We start from the raw sequence: 16,178 nt of genomic DNA on the forward strand, positions 1-16,178 counted from the left end.
GGTGGAGGTCGGCGGGGAGGCCCTGAGGGGTTTCTGGGTCTAGAAGAGAGAAAATTGGGCCCAACTACAGGGGACTCCCTTGTCCCAACTCCAGTGACTCACATGGGAGTAGTGGTTTTGAGTTTGTTCAGAGAACCACTGGAGATTGTCAGTTGACCTTGCTGGTCTTCCCCACTGGTTTGAGCTTCTGGAGGACAAGGACCATCTTACCTGTTTATGGCTGTACCCACATGCCTAGGTGCTTGGCACACAGTAAGTAGGTGCTTAGCAAACATGTATTGGGTGAATGTGTCAGTGATGAAGGGGTAAGCCAGGGAAGGGGTGAGCAAATCGGGGACTAAGGGAGGAAACAGGTAAGTACAGAGTGAGCAAAGGCAGGGAGGGGGCAGGTAGGATCACCCAAGGAGGGGGAGTAGGCCCCACCCAACCCCAGCTGTACCCTGTCACTCACACCTACCACCACACTTACCCCTGCAGCTGCCTCCCCAAACCCCATGAGGCCATCTGGCCCCCAGCAGTGGGTGGGGAGCCTCCCCCTACTGTGCCATTTGCCCACCATTTGAGGGCCAGAGTCGTACTCATCCCGCCGGTCTCTGTCCTCAGCGGCCTACATCAAGGCCTACTTGCTGGAGAACGGCGTCTGCATTGCCAAGAAGAAGACCAAAGTTGCTCGCAAGTCGCTGGACCCGCTGTATAACCAGGTGCTGCTGTTTCCTGAGAGTCCCCAGGGCAAAGTCCTGCAGGTGAGGGGCCCCGAGGTCTGTGTATGCAGTTCCAGAGGGAGAGAGGGGGCACCCCGGCGTGGGGGGTGTCTCTGGAGGGCCTCACCTGGAGGAAGGAGGGCACTGTGGTTGATCTGAGCTACACAATTCAATTTTGCACAAGTTCCTTTCTGACCCTCAGCTTCTTTATTGTAAGATGGGCATAAGATGGGGGTGCTCACAGTACCTACAGATAACATTGTGACAGCGAAATGGGTGCCTTGTGCAAGAAAAATGCAGGGTCGGCCCATGGTAAATGCCCCACAAATGCCTGCCACCATTGTTCTTCTTGTTATTATTGATCATTATCAGAACAGCCTCTGGAAGCCAGGGGCTTGGCCTGGAGCACAAGATAATAGACTGGGAGCTGTTGAGGATCCAGAGAGGTGTGTGGTTCCCTGGCCATCAGGGGGGTGCTAATGGTGACTCAGGCATCAAGCTAGAAATAGCTGCCCATCGTGGGTGTTGGCAGGGCCCGGGTTGGATGCCTGCAGGAACCGTATGCCCACTGCCTTGGAGTCACCACTTGGGCACCTCTGGCTTGTACCTCAGTTTTTTGCTTCTAACCAGAGCAGGCAAAGCAAATGAGGGCGGGGCCAGCGTGTTACAAATTTGCCAAGACAGTGGGACTTTGGCCAGACTGGGAAGCCCAGGGCCTACCTAGGGCAGAATTTTTCAACCTGAGGGTTAAGACCCATCAGCGAGCTGTGAAATCCGTTTAGCGAATCTCAACAAGTTGGTTCGTTTGTTTGTTTAACAGAATAGAATAGGAAAGAAAACATTGATCATTCTTAGTTAGGCAGGTCTTATCTGACTTTCTTCAGTTGGGAGTCCCCTGTATGCACTGGGTGATGATGTAAATGTCTTACTGTATAAACTAGTCAAAAAAGTTTGGGAGAACTCTTCTAGTCTAGAGGCATTCACATGCAACTTAAAACATCTATGGGCCAGATCTGGTCCAGTAGACAAAGGTAGAGCATTCTGGCCTGAGCATCTTTGGAGAAGCTCCACAGAACATCCCTGTCTGGGATGTGGAGGGGATGCGGAAACAGAAATCTGAGTGGGGTCCTTGCTGGTGAGCTCTCTGACTGATGTCACAGCAGGACAGACCCACCAGCCCCGTGAGCGAGATCCGAATGCCAGTTGTAATAGTTTGCTAGGGCCACCGTAACAAAGTACCACAGATTGGAGAGTTTACACAATAGAAACTTATTTCTCGCGATCCTGGAGGCTAGAAGCTCAAGCTCGAGGTATCGTAGGTTCCATTTCTTCCAAATCCTCTCTACTTGGCTTGCAAAGGCCGCCTTCTCCCTGTGTCCTCACGTGGTCTTTTTGCTTTTGTGCACACGCGTCCCTGCTCTCTCTCTCTCTTCGTGTCCTAATCTCCTCTTCTTATACCAGTCGGATGGGATTATGGGCTCATTTGACTCTCTTCCCAAATACAGTCACATTCTGGGGGTTAGGGCTTCAGTATGAATTTTGGAGGAACACAGTTCAGCCCATAACCCCAGTTTAAAATGAATCCATCCATGCACCAGAGGCGGACTTCTGATCAGCTGCCCAAGGAGCATCGAAGACTGGTCAGGTGAACCATCTCAGGCACATGATTGAACTTCTCTGAGGCTCAGTTGAAATAGCTGTGAAATCAAAACATTTGTAGGGTTGTTGGGAGGGTTGAATCTAAGGCCAATGGAGCCTTGGAGCAGCGTCCAACACCGTATGCAGTAGTGGCTCACGCTGTTGTCATCTTGCCCTGTGTGCTCGAGAAGCAGCTGACAGTTCATAGTGAGCTTGGACGTCCACTCCTTTGATCCTTGCCTGCGAGGGAAACTGGGGATAATTTCACTTAGAAACCACTCTGAGGGCCCATGAGGTTGGATGACTTACCCAAACCACCCAGCCGGGACTGGGATTTGAACCCACCTGTGTCTGACCCCAGAGGCTGTGCATTAAAGTCAGCGGGCTCCACGGAGTGACTGAGCCAGCCCACCTTTGTGGGCTAACCCCACAGGGGACAGAGTTAGACCCTGAGCTCCAGAAGAGCAAGTGAGGGTCCTGCAGCCACAGAAACCACCCGACTAGCTGCTCCAAGGGAGAGTGTTGACCAAGAAATGGGGCAGGCACTATAGAAAAGAGTCTGTTGGAAAAAGGAAGGAAGCTAGCTTGTATACCATACATCCATCAGCCACTTTTAAAACTTGTTTTGTTTCTCATGGGGGGTTTCCGAGAATCTGGAAGCAGAGGGCCTGGTGGGGATTGCAGGGGGAGGGTACCAGGCAGGGGACTCACATTGTAGGGCCAGCCCTCAAGGCTCGGCTTCAAAGGTGGAGGGTGTGGAGGGTGGAATGGAGAGAGTTAGATGGGAGGCAGGAAGCCAGTTGCCCAGGCAAGCAATAATGGCGGCACTAGAGCCAGGAAGATATGGTCAGGCTTGATCAGTTTTTTTTTTTTTTCATGTTTGTTTATTCTGGAGAGAGAGCGTGCAGGTGGGGAAGGGGCAGAGAGAGAGAGAGGGAGACACAGAATCCGAAGCAGGCTCCAGGCTCTGAGCTGTCAGCACAGAGCCCGACGCGGGGCTCAAACTCATGAACCCTGACATCATGACCTGAGCTGAAGTCGGATGCTTAACCGACTGAGCTCCCCCAGGCACCCAGGCTTGAGCAATTTTAAGGCGGGAGCATCTACAGGACTCAGAGGTGAAGTGGGCATGAGGGTGACCTGAGTTCTGGTTCTGGGCCCGTGAATGGCAAGATTTGAACCGCAGTGTCTCTCGCCCCGCAGGTGATCGTGTGGGGGAACTATGGGCGCATGGAGCGGAAGCAGTTCATGGGTGTGGCCCGAGTGCTACTGGAGGAGCTGGACTTGACCACCCTGGCCGTGGGCTGGTACAAGCTCTTCCCCACCTCCTCCATGGTGGACCCAGCCGCGGGCCCCCTGCTCCGGCAGGCGTCCCAGTTGTCCCTCGAGAGCACCGTGGGCCCCTGTGGCGAGCGATCTTAGGGCCGGGGTGGGGAGGGGCTCCCCGAGAAGGCCTGGAGAATGCCCAGCCCCAACCTGGGACCCCAGGCCCAGGGGCACATTGAACAGAGGAGGATGGGGTTCTCCCCCACAGTGGGGAAGCAGAACGGGGAGACCTGACCCCCAGGGCCCCTCCTCACCCCCTTTTTGCCTCCTACCCCCTAAGACCTTCCCTCTCCCAACGGGATTGGCTGCACTTTTGACTTGGCCGGTTCTTGACCTGGTGGATGTGGCTGCAATCCGGAGAAAGGAAAGACTGAGGTGGCAGAGCATACCATCCTCCTGTCCCAGACACTGTCCGACTGCTCCCCCTTTTTGCCTCCTCGGAAGCTCGCTGCCCGGAGCCAAGTCCAGAACCCAGCGGCCATCTCCATGGTGCCAATTACCAGCAAGTGTCTTTCCTGCGGCACCGGGTTCAGGCAGCTACTCCTGCCCCAGAGCTGATGGGGCAGCTTTGCAAGGATCCGGAGCCAGCTCCGGGGGGTCCAGAGCCTCCCACATGACGAGGAGCTCGGCCTCCCTCCGCCTGCCCGTGGAAGGAGCTTTGCCGCAGCCTGTCCGAGTCCATCTGTCTGTCCCTTCCTGCCTGCCCCTCTTCCGGTGGCTCTAGGAATTGGGGTCCAGCAGGGGCCAAAGGAGAGGAGGCGGTGCCCTGGACCTGGCACAGACCCCCAGGGTGCCTAGCTCCGTGGGATTGCAACGAGATAGTGTGGAAATGGACTGGAAAGAACTGGGTCGTCTGTGTTTTGGTGAAGGAGCCACGGGACCCTGATTTTCGAGAACCCCAAGTCCAGGGAGCTCACCGTCTCTGAATTTGGGGACGCTGGATTGGAGAGGGAGTCTAAGCAAAGTTGGGGTTGGGACCAGTGGTGCCAAGGCAAGGGTTTCCCATATAGGAGAACCCCTCCTCGTTGGGTGAGGTCAAAGGTCTTCTTGTCTACCCCTCTGCCTCCAGGCTAGGGGTCTGGGGAGGCAACAGAGCTTCCCTATTTTAGTCTTTTTAAACAAACCATCCTGTACTAAGGGCAGAACCCACTGCCCCTGCCTCAACTACCTTGGCTCATGAGTGTAAGAATCAGGAGATTCCTTCTCAAGCAAGCCTGGGTAGCTGCCTTCCTGGCCCGGCCCTCCCCGAGGCCCACGGAAGCCCTTTTGCATGCTGGGAGGACACAGGCTGGCCCGTCTTTATAGAAGCACATTTCTGCCACCTCCCCTGGGAGGCACCCAGCAGCCCACCACCCCTCATTACCCAGTCCCTGCTGTGTAGGGCGTAGTCCAGTTTAGCTGGGTAGAGTTAGCGTTCCAAGCCCTGGGGCCTCTTCTTAGCTTGCATATAGTCTTTACAGAGTTCCAGGATGGGTAGAGAGGAGGCACACCAGAACATTCCAGGAGGCGGCTGTCTCCTCACTGGTCTGGGTCTGAGCCTGGAGCCTGATTCATGGGAGGCCAGCCCTTCTTCTTCCTCTTCTCGCCCCTCCTCCTCCCTCCCCACCCCTCTGACCCGGTTGTAGCTGGAGATGCCCCTTATACTCAGATGTTCTGACGTCTTATCCTTGGTACTGGTTTTATTTGTGAAGCACTCCTGAGGGTTGTGGGCCTTGGTGGAGAGGCCTGGGCTCCATTGGAGGAGGTCATTTTCCACCGAGGATGCCCAGCTGTGTTCAGCCCTGCCTTGTCCTTGGCCTCACTCTAGGCTATTGATCTGGCAATTTCTTCCACCTGGAATCCCTCTCCTCTATCCTTCCCTCCCCTCCCCTCTGCCTCCTTAAGCCCTGGGGAGCCTTTAAAGTCCCGGATGAGTTATATCGCCTCCATAGAGCTTCCCATGCTGCACTGGGAAGGGGAGACAGAGATGCCCCTTTCTTTTATCGATGAGCTCTTCCGAGCTTCCTGGGATTGTGCTGGGTGGAATCCCAAGGCTGGGGCAGGAGGCAGCAGGGCTCTGGGTGGCCTCTAATCTGAGGCCCAGAATCAGCCCCTCCCCTGTTTGTTTTTTTAACCAGTGTGATTTCTCTGCTGTTCGTTTATTACTCACCATTTGGAATATTTTGAGCCAGGAGAGCGCCTTCTCTCTCCAGCCGTCACTGCTCTGGTTGTTCAGGGGTAGCTTTTCAAAGACGGGGCAGAGCCAGGCTGTCCCAAACAGAGGGAGAGAGGGCTCGGAGCCCCCCCCAGCCCGAGCCTACCCTCTGGTGTCTGCACAGCCTTTATAAAGGGAGAGAGCACGCTCCAAAGCAATAACAACATCCTGGGGGTGGTCACCGAGGGCCCCCCTCAGTGACTTTCTTGTTTGTTCTGTGAAATCTCAGTTCACCTCCTGGTGGGGTGGGGTGGGGGCTGGAGCCCTGTTTCTTCGTATCATTGTTGTGAGCACGTGCCCCGCTTCCAAGGGGGCTCTGACCATTTGGTGCGGAACCACTGTCTGTCCTCACCAAGAGATGGGGGTTTGGGGAGGGGGTGACTATTCTCAGTATTAGCTTTGGGGAACCTTCAAGGCCAGCCTGTCCCTACTGCTGTCTGACCCTTGCCAGCTCAAGCTCCATCTGGAGAGGAGCAGAGAGGTGGAATTGTGGGATTTGGGAGTGGGAGGCTAGGGTTTATAGAGGGGCTGATTCTTTTTTCAATCTCTGGGCCAGAAGTCACATGCAGGGGTACTGTGGGAGGGAGTCTTCTCCACTTCCCTTCTCCAGAGTCCACTTTCCATACAGCTGGGAACAGACCTTTGGGACCATTCATGAAGTCCATTTTACTGATGAAGACTGAGGCCTGGCGAGGGGAACGCTCGCCTCTGGGGTCACCTGTGAGTTCGGTGGCGCCTCCATCCTGGCCTCCTCCCACCCGAGGCTGAGCTGGAACCAGAGCAGGCCCAGGTGGGGCCACCGTTGCCCACGACACCTCTTCCTCCCTTCTCTCCGTAGAGCCTCCCAGAAAAGATGGGAAGAGCAAATTGTAGCCCATCTGAGAGGGGAGGAAACTGAGGCCCAGAGTCAGGAAGTGACTTGCCCAAGACCCCTCAGCAGATGTGCGATGGGGCTCTGTTGTGCTTCCCTCTATGGGACCAGAAGCCACTGCCCAGGCATGTCTGCCATGATAAGCATTTGTGGCCTTTCAGCCCTGGGCCACGGGGCCCTGCTTGGTTCCATCTCTGCGGACCCCGGTTTGGCGGAGAGAGTTACCATAGAGCCCTAGCTGCCCTGGGGTCTGGCCCAGCGGACTGAGGGTGCCCAGGATTTGGTCCAGACCTCGGTGTCTGGGTAGGGGTTCCTGCTGAGGGTGGGTCAGAACCCCCGTAGGACCAACCTGAGGGAGGTAAGTGCCGGTTCCCGCCCGGGGGCTGTGTGGGAGTGAGACGGCTGTGACACACGTCATCTTAAGGAAAGCCTCACAAAACTTTACGATGTAACAAGATCTGACCTTCCCGTAGTGCTTTTCAAACTTTTGCTTTCCAAGTGCTTTTACGTCGAGTATACCCTCACAAGAGCCCCTGGGGAGTAGAGGGGGCCTGTATTGTCAGCCCACTTTACGGAGGAGGAAGCTGAGGCCCTGGGAGGGAAAGTACCGGCTAAGGTCCCACTGTGGGTTCCCGGCGGGGTCCGGACTGGAACTCAGTTCTCCCACAGCTCAGAGCTCTAAGAGGAGGTGAAGCAGATAGCTTAGGGGGTGGTTACGTACTTTACGAGCTGATTCACCATCCGGTTCCTTAAACCAGGAGCTCCTGGGCGCACTTCGGTGTTCAGAAGCGGCGCTGAGCCCCCCTCCCTTTGGAGCACAGCTGTTGCGTCAGGCAAGGCCACCTGCATTTATTTATTGAGCAGCAGCACTGTGCCCGGCCCAGGGGACCGAGCCCTCTCCCGTTCCCCCGCAGTGATTCCCCTGGCTCTGTGGGAGGGCCCCTTGTCTGTATAGCAGCGCCTCAGAGTGGACAGAAGGCTGCCATGTCCATGAGCGCATCGGACTCAAACCCTGTGGGGGAGGCTGACTGTGCCCATGTACTCCTAGCTTCTGTGAGGGCAAAGTGGAGACTTGAACCCGGGGCCTCAGGCATCACATCTGGAGCCCTTTCATTCTATGCCTGCCTCCGAAGGGGGTGGCTGGGAGGCCGGACCCCGGGTCCTCAGGCTGGGGGCCTCTCCATCCACCCACTTTTCTCTCACTCCCCCTCTGGGAGCAGGAGCCACTCGGGACTTTGGGGAGGGAGGGTTTCCGGGGCGCCTGGGTTGGAGTGGGTCACGTTGCATTGTGTTCATGACCATGTAGCTCATGTTGAAAATTAAAGTTTTTGGCTTTTCTAACCTGGCTCGCTCTGCTTTGTGTTGAGAGTTCTATCTGGGAAGCCACGGGTAGTTGGTGTTTGAGGAAGCCGAGCGCTGCAGGATGCCACAGACACCTTAGGGGGCAGGGTGCATCCCAGGAACCCTTCCAGAGATGCAGGGGGTGGGGGTGGGGGGTGGGGACACGATTCCAGCTGAACTCAGTCATTACAGATGTGGAAACTGAGACCCAGGTAGGGGATGACATTCCCCAAGGTCACGCTAAGGGCAGTTGGCAGGACCCAGATCTCACGGCTTCCAGAAGAGGGGTCTTCCCACAGCATTTGACTGCGTCCAGGTGTTCCAGTGATGTGGTGGGTGTCAACAAGGCCCTCCTCGTCCTCGGATGGCACTCGCCAAGGACAAAGAACATGGGGGGGGGGGGGTCGGGCGGAGGGTGTGTTTCATTCACACAGGGGTCAATTCCACTCTACACATTGAGCAAGAGGATGAGCGATCGTTTAAATAGTGCAGATTTGTCCGCCCCTCCACTCGGGGACAGGAGCTGTTTCCCTTCAGTGCATCCGATCCCCACGCCTCTCTCTCCTGGTGTGAGCAGCTGGCCTCACTGCCTGGCTCCCAGGGTTGGAAGTCCCGCATTTTCCCTTACAACACGGAAAACCTGCCTCTTCTCTCAGCGGAGAAACGGCCACCTGTTTCCACTCGGGAGGGCTAGCTGATGACATGGGCCTGTGGAGAGCCTCTCCTGGGTGGCTGATGTGGCCGCGCCTTCCTAAAACAGTTCGGACCACGGGGATTTGCACCTACAGGACGTGCTTGTGCTTAAGGTGCGGCTTTAATGGATTTTTGGAGAGGAGGGAGGGGCTGGCCACAGAAGGGAAAGACACACTGCTCGTGGCAGAAGACGGCCCTGAGGCCACAGCCCCTCTACCCTCTCCAAGCTCTGGGGAGCATGCCCTGACAGGTGACCCTAGCCCCTCCTGTTCCCTCGACCTCCCCCAACCCCCACCCTCCGGGGCCCGGGACAGGGCTGTCAGATGGACTTCCGCCGGGCCGGGGGCCTGCCCACCGTGCCACCGCCCACAGCCCCAGGGCTCGAGGGGGGTGAGAAGGCCAGGTTGTCGCGGGCCCCCAGCTGCAGTCGGTGCACGCGGGACGAGATGCAGGCGGAGCCCCCGGCGCGGGCAGGGCAGCGGGGCGGAGGGCGGCCGCGGCTCTCGGGCGCCCCCAGGCGGAGTGGGCTGGCGCGGCGGGTGGCGCGCTCGGGCGCGTCGGTGCTGGCCGCCAGAAAGCGCAGGACCACGAGGTTGAGGAAGGCGCCGATGACCGTGAGCCCCAGGAGGATGTAGAGGAAGCTGAAGGCCACGTAGGGCGGCTTCCTCTGAAGCGCCTCGTCGCTCTGCAGCGCCACGAAGTCACCGAAGCCGATGGTGGTGAGGGTGATGAAGCAGTAGTAGTAGGCGTGGAAGAAGGTCCAGCCCTCGAAGTGCGCGAAGGCGGCGGCCCCGAGGGCCAGGGTGGCGGCGCACACCAGCAGCCCGGCCACCACCATGTTCTCCGTGGACACGCGCGGCCGCCGCAGGCCCAGGCAGCGCTTGGCCGCCAGCAGGAGGCGCCGCACCAGCGCGTTCAGGCGCTCGCCCAGGCTCTGGAAGGTGACCAGCGTCAGGGGGATGCCCAGGAGCGCATAGAACATGCAGAAGACCTTGCCCGAGTCCGTGCCCGGCGCGGCGTGGCCGTACCCTGCAGGGAGAGCGGAGGGGAGGGGTGGTGAGCACCGGCCGCAGCCGCCCTGTCCGGGCTCCCTCCCCTGCCCCCCCCCCCCCCCCCCCCCCCCCCCCGGAGCCTGCGCAGCGTCTTGAATTGCTGCTTCTAACTAGGTCATTCCCCGCTTTTGAAACCTTGTGTGGCTATCCCTAACCGCCCCAAATTGTAAACAACCCAGCGTCCCTCGGCTGGGGAACGCGTAAACAACCTGCGGTACGCACGTACAATGCAGTTCCGTTCCGGAACAGAAAGGAATGAACTGGGGTTACCTGCGCCAACAAAGGATGGGTCTCAGCTGCATTACGGGGAGCGAAAGAAGCCAAGCGCAAAAGACTACACACTCCATGGTTCCACTGAAATGGCATTCTGGAAACATTCTGGCAAAACCATGGGGACAGAGAGCAGATCTGCGGTCGCCAGTCATTGTGGTTGGAGGAGGGGGTTAACCAGAAAGGGGCATGACAAATCTAGGGGTGATGGGAGCCTGCTAAGTCTCGGTGGTGGCTGCAGGACAGGTCCTCACCCGTGAGAACTTGCCCAGGGCTGCTACACTGAAAAATGTGTGTTTCACCGTGTGTGAAGTATGCCTTGATTTAAACATCAAGCAAAATCTTCCATGGTGCCCCAGGACCCACAGGGTAAAGCACCTACCACTTCTCACTTGGTGTCGGAGCTCCTTGGTGATCTGACTCCCCCTACCACCCCGCACCTGTCCAGCCCCACCCTGTGTTGTTCCCCCAACCAGCATTCCCACCTCCACATGCCTCTTCTCATGGTTTTTTTCCTCCCCTGGATAGCCCTTTCCCTGCTGCCCTAGTCCACGACTTCCCACATCCTGCTCCAAGCCAGCCCTCGCTAAGCACTTCTTCAGTCTGAAGCAGTAATTCTTCATCAGGTCCCCTCGACTGCTGTCGGGGACCTACACACGAGTGGGCCTCCTGGAGTCCTGGACCACCATGACATCCCCAGGTACCGAGCATTCCTGGAGAGAGGAGCGAAAGCTTTCAGGGTATTCTCAAAGAGGCCCATAACCCAGGAAAAGTCCAAAGAAGGTGCCCCCTCTAGCAAATGGACACCATCTGCCAAAATGTAAACACACAAACGCTTGGCCCGTGCATTTCCACAGTTAGGAAGTTAGTCCTCCAAAATACATGTGTGTGCAAAGTGAGGTGTGCATGGGGGCATCAGGGAAGCATCGTCGCTCGTGGTGAAAACTAGGCAACCTAAGTGTCCATCGGTAGAGGCCTGGTGAAATAAATCATGGTGCCAACCAAATGACAGAGCCCTACGCAGCAATGGTTCCGACCAAGGGTCATTTTGTCCCTGAGGGGGACATTTGGCAATGTCTGGAGACATTGTGGGTGTCACAACTGGGATGGTTGTGTGCTCCTGGCATCTTGTGGGTAGAGGCCAGGGACGCTAAACATCCTGTGATGCACAGGCCAGCCCTCCCTCCACAACAGAGTTATCCGGTCCGACGTGTCAGTAGTGCTAGGGTTGAGAAATGCTGCTATACGGCCAAGAAAAAGATGACACAGCTTTTTAGGGATTGATTTTTTAAAAATCGCCAAAATATGTTAAGTGAAAAAAGAAAGTGCGAGACAAAACAGTGTGTATAACCTAATGTCTATGTATGTGTGTGTGTTTTAAAGGAATACACAGGTAGAGAATATATGTGGAAGGATGCACAAAAAACCAGTAACTGTATTTGACCCAGGGAAAGAGATTTATGGGTTGAGGGACAGGGTGAGAGGGAGACTTCCTTTTCGTTCTCTACCCTTTTGTGTATGCTGCGTGCACACGTCATTTATTCAGAATATCGACACAATACATGTTATTAGAGATCTGTGGCTCCACATCCACATTTCTATTGCGTGGCCCCATCAGTTTGCCCCCTATCTGTTTTTGGGGGGAGCTCCGCCCACGAGACTGTGAGCTCCTTGAGGCCAGAGACCACACCAATCACTTCTGTGTGTCCCTAGTCACCAGTGCCCTGCACAGAGCCTGACACAGACAAAAGGCCCAATGAAAGTTTAATATCGATAATGCTCACCATCAATAATCAAATCAAACTGAAGGGGGTGCTGAGTGCGACACAGGGGAACCTTTTTAGCAGTAAGATGCAAAGCAGTGCTGTTTCCAGCTGGTTGGGGCTAGGTCAGGCTTTGACAGAGTGAAACGAACAATGATAATAACCAAACATGCTAGGTACTCTACATAGATTATTTTATTTTACCCTCCTAATTACTGTATGCAATATTAGTCTCCCGTTTTTGCAGACAAGGTAACTAGGCTCAGAGCAAGGAAGCTGCCCAAACATCACAGGGCCTGAGCCATTAACCACTCTCCTCCATTGCGCCTCAGTGCCTCTTGCAGAGCTCTAGCTCCTGGGTTCTGGCGCTGGGCTCTCTGCAAGGCTGGCTTTTGCAGCCGGGACCACACCGCCCCAGCTGGCGCCCCCAGGTGGCCGGAAAAGGCAAAGCTCCAGCTGTTTCCAAACTGGGTCCCTTTCCCCCGGCTCCCAAGGTGCCAGTGAGGAACAGCCCACAGAAAAGGCCAAAACCAGCTGTGAGCCTTCCAGATAACGTGGGGGAGGGCAGAAAAGGTGGATGGGGTCCCACACCACTGGGCATGGCAACAGGGAGTGTCTTGGGCTGAGCCTGGGTAGGGAAGCAGGGGTGCCCATGTTCACAGGAGGGGTCATAATGGGCTGAGTGGGAGCTGGGCCCACAGCTGGCAAACAATGAATTGTTATATTGTTATTATGACCAATTAATAGTGCCTATTTGGCCTCAGGCACCTTGCCAAGCATTTTACACACTTGACCTCATTTAAACCTGGCAACCACCCAGCGAGGTAGCAAGCACTGCATTTGCAGTCGAGAAAACCAGGGCTCCGGGAGGTACGTTCAATTGCCAGAGAAGACAGACAGGAGGCAGCAGAGATGAGAACGGAACTCTGGGCTATGTAATTGCAGAACTCGGGCTTTTAACCCACAGCTCACATTCGTTCGCCAAGAGCATTAGGAAAAAACTTTCTCCAAAGCTCAGGCTTCCACAGTGGTGATCCAAGCTCTAGGGGGTGCCTGGACATCCACAGCTGGGGCCTGGGAAGCAGCGGACACCCAGCCTGGAGCCCTGCAGAGCCTGCTTCTCTCCTTTCCTGCTTCCCCAGGCTTCTGCTCAGCAGGTACCAGCCAGACGGTAGCCATGGCAACGACTGACGGTCCAGATGCTGCAGAGAAACTGCTCTGGATCCCCGAGGGTGAGGTCCAAAGCTTGTGGTAATCAGTCATTCCTTCAACAAATATTTATTGAGTGTCTACTATGCGCTCGGCTGGGTACACTGCGGTGACTAAGACAGACTAGATCCCATTGTCATGGAGTAACGGCATAATAATTATAATACAAAAATCAATCTCTCTCTCTTTGTTAGTGCTTTGTATGTGTCATGCCCTGCGCTAAAACTTTCTGCACACATTATCTCCTTGGCAATAATTATCTCGGTACAGCCCTGAGATAGGGCCTATTAGCAGCCCTATTTTACAAAGGAGAAAACTGAGGCTCAGAGAGGTTAAGCAACTTGTCTGAGGTCACACAGCTAGTGTGATGCAGCCAGGCAAGGAAGCCTCCGTCTCCAGCCACTCGCGCTTCGCCCCGCTCCACCTGTCTCCCGGCCCCTGGAGGCTTCCCCCGAGCACTCCCGCGTGCCACCTCTGGGCGAACTTGAGCTCCCGACTCCTCCCAGCCCCGCCCGCGTGGGACGCCGTCCCCTTTCGGCGGAGGGCGGCTGAAACGACTGGTCCACAGCCACCGGGCCCGGGCAGGGGCAGAGGAGGGGTTCGAGCCCGGGGCGGGGGGCGCCGCGGGGCCCGCTCACCGATGGTGGTGATGACGGTGATGGCGAAGTAGAAGGAGCCGGCGAACTTCCACTGGCGGCCGGCGCGGTGCGGCTCGGCCTGCAGCGCCAGGCGCTCCAGCTCGCGGTAGTCCTCGGCCGAGAAGCGGTACTTCCTCCGGAACTCGCCGCGCTTCTGGGCCAGCAGCCGCTGGCGGCCGCGCTCCGCCTCGGACTCGAGCGCGTCGAAGACCGCGGCGCCCACCAGCAGGTAGGACAGGATGCACAGGATGAGCGCGGCCGTGCGCACGCTCTGCTTCCTCATGGCGGCGCCGCGGGCCCCGCGCCCCGGGCCCGTCCATGCGCCCCGACGGCCGCCCCGCGCTGCGCCCTCCGCCCCGCGCGGCGGGGAGCGGGCTGCGGGCGGCCGGGCGTTGGAGGGGGGAGCTGGGGGGGGGGCGGAGGCGGGGCCTCGGTGGGGGGGGCCGAGGAGGACCGAGAGGACTCCTCCTGCCGCCCCGCCCCCTGCCAACACCTGCCTTTGTTTACCCAACGGCGCAGGTGTCTGCCAACGGTGACAGCTGGAGCAAAGCGCCCAAAGCCCGGCCGTGCAGATGTCCCATCCACCACTGTGGTCCTGTGACCTTGGGCCAGTCATTCACTCGTTCGTTCAGTCAGTCAGTCATCCATCAGATCTTTACTGAGCACCTACTGGTGCAAACAAGCTTCCTGGGGGTAAATAGAGCTGATACTCTAGGAAAGAGGGTTGGCGACAGCACAGACACACGAAGATCATTGAAGACAAGTGTGGGACAGAAGGGAGACAGTTTCGGGGGGGGGAGGTGGGCGCCACCAGCTGAGGTGGCGGGACAGGCCTCTCTGAGGAGTGACTAGGGAGGGAGCATCTAGGCAGCCAGTGCAAGTCCTTTAAGCAGAGAAGCAGTGTGGCTGGAACCAGGCGGGTCGGGGAGCTGGGGGGTGGAGGGGCAGGCAGCAGAAGGAAAACAGGCGACTTCACACAGGGTCTTACAAGTCCTTATGCAGGTCTATTCGTTACAGCTGGAAAGGCTGTAAGCAGGATGCCCACACCAGTGATCTGATAGACATTTGTATGTTTTTAAATAATTTTTAAAATTTTATTTATTTTGAGATAACATGAGCTGGGGGTGGGGGGTCAGAGAGAAAGGGAGAGAGAGAATCCGAAGCTGAAATCAAGAGTCAGATGCTTAACGGACTAAGCCACCCAGGCACCCCTCTGATTAGCATTTTTAAAAAAGAGCATCCTGGGGCGCTTGGGTGGCTCAGTCGGGTGTCCGTCTTTGGCTCGGGTCATGATCTTGCGGTCTGTGAGTTCGAGCCCCGCGTCGGGCTCTGTGCTGACAGTTTAGAGCCTGGAGCCTGCTTCGGATTCTGTGTCTCCCTCTCTCTGCCCCTCCCCTGCTCAAGCTCTGTCTCTGTCTCTCTCAAAAATAAATAAACATTAAAAAAAAACAAAAAAGAAAAAGAAGTAAATAAATAAACATTAAAAAGAAAAAAAGAGCATCCTGGCTGTCCTGTGGAAAAGGGGTGGTGACTAAGAGTGGAGGCCAGTTAGGAGAGTTTCGTAGTCCCCACGCGTGGTGGGGGTTGGCCTGGACCAGGGGCAGGGCACTGGAGGTGCAGAGAAGGTGGGGGGCTGGATCTGGGATAGGGTGGTGGGCTGGAGTTGGGCGCACACAGCTATAGCCACATTTCCCAGCCTCCTTTGCACTTAGAACTGCCGCCAATGGAATGTGGGCAGAAGTGACCCCTCCCGGTGCCGCACTCCACCTCTCTTCCCCCACCTGCAGGCTGAATGCAGAGAGGCAAAGGCTTTAGGAGAGAGCACAGCCGCAGGGTGGAAGGGGACTGGGTGCCTGACCACGCAGCCCAAGGCTGCCCCACGCCGGGAGCACCTATTCTGAACTTCCGTTGCATTAAGGCCCTGAGCTGTGGGGCCAGCCTGTTACTGCAGCTGGTGTTACCCTGACGCACGGAACAGCAGCACCTGCTGACGGGCTGGATATGGAGGGTAAGGGGGCGCTCCGGATGACCCCTGGGTCTTTCGCCTGACCGGCTGGGTGCTCGGAGAACCTTCCGTTGACCTCACTCCCTAGGAATCCACTCCTGCCGCCCAGCGCTGAGGTGAGACCCATTCATTTCACTCTGAAATGGGTGGGTCTTCGTGGAGATTCGGGGCGAGCACGGGCAGCCTCTCTTGCAGGTGTCCAGAGCATCTGCACGGCCTGGTCTCTGCTGCAGCCTTGGCATGCATCCCCTGTCCCCCCCCACCCCCCATCTCTACTCCAGCAGCCCCTTTGCGGTTTTTTGTTTGTTTCAGGCACACAGAACTTTCAGTTCCTTGCACAAACTCTTGCTTTGCTTGAAACAGTCTTCTCTCCATTACACTCAGCAGCCCACATGTATCGAATGCCTGCCAGGGGCCAGACCCCGGGTGAAGCGCTTGGCAAGTATTCATGCATATCGTCATCACGATCTCCTACGC

At 56.8% G+C, this 16,178-nt stretch overlaps 2 protein-coding genes across 2 annotated transcripts in view; one reads left to right on the forward strand and one right to left on the reverse strand.

Annotated features, from left to right (window-relative positions):
• The window catches only part of RIMS4 (regulating synaptic membrane exocytosis 4), a 63,120-nt gene extending 55,229 nt beyond the window's left edge, over nucleotides 1-7,891 (forward strand). Inside the window, exons 6-7 of the mRNA XM_032592737.1 lie at nucleotides 604-743; nucleotides 3,543-7,891. Coding sequence (XP_032448628.1) covers nucleotides 604-743; nucleotides 3,543-3,761 — 359 coding nt within the window. The 3' untranslated portion in view covers nucleotides 3,762-7,891. The remainder of the gene's footprint in view (nucleotides 1-603; nucleotides 744-3,542) is intronic.
• An 81-nt stretch (nucleotides 7,892-7,972) lies between these two features.
• Nucleotides 7,973-14,001, reverse strand: KCNK15 (potassium two pore domain channel subfamily K member 15). Its single transcript, XM_030309530.1, has 2 exons — nucleotides 13,697-14,001; nucleotides 7,973-9,793 (listed from the first exon to the last, which is right to left on the reverse strand). The coding sequence occupies exons 1-2, from the start codon at nucleotides 13,977-13,979 to the stop codon at nucleotides 9,084-9,086; spliced, it is 993 nt and encodes a 330-aa protein (XP_030165390.1). The 5' UTR covers nucleotides 13,980-14,001; the 3' UTR covers nucleotides 7,973-9,083.
• Between the last annotated feature and the right edge of the window lie 2,177 nt (nucleotides 14,002-16,178).

This window comes from Lynx canadensis, chromosome A3, assembly GCF_007474595.2.
Source record: "Lynx canadensis isolate LIC74 chromosome A3, mLynCan4.pri.v2, whole genome shotgun sequence".
Taxonomy (NCBI): Eukaryota; Metazoa; Chordata; class Mammalia; order Carnivora; family Felidae; genus Lynx; species Lynx canadensis.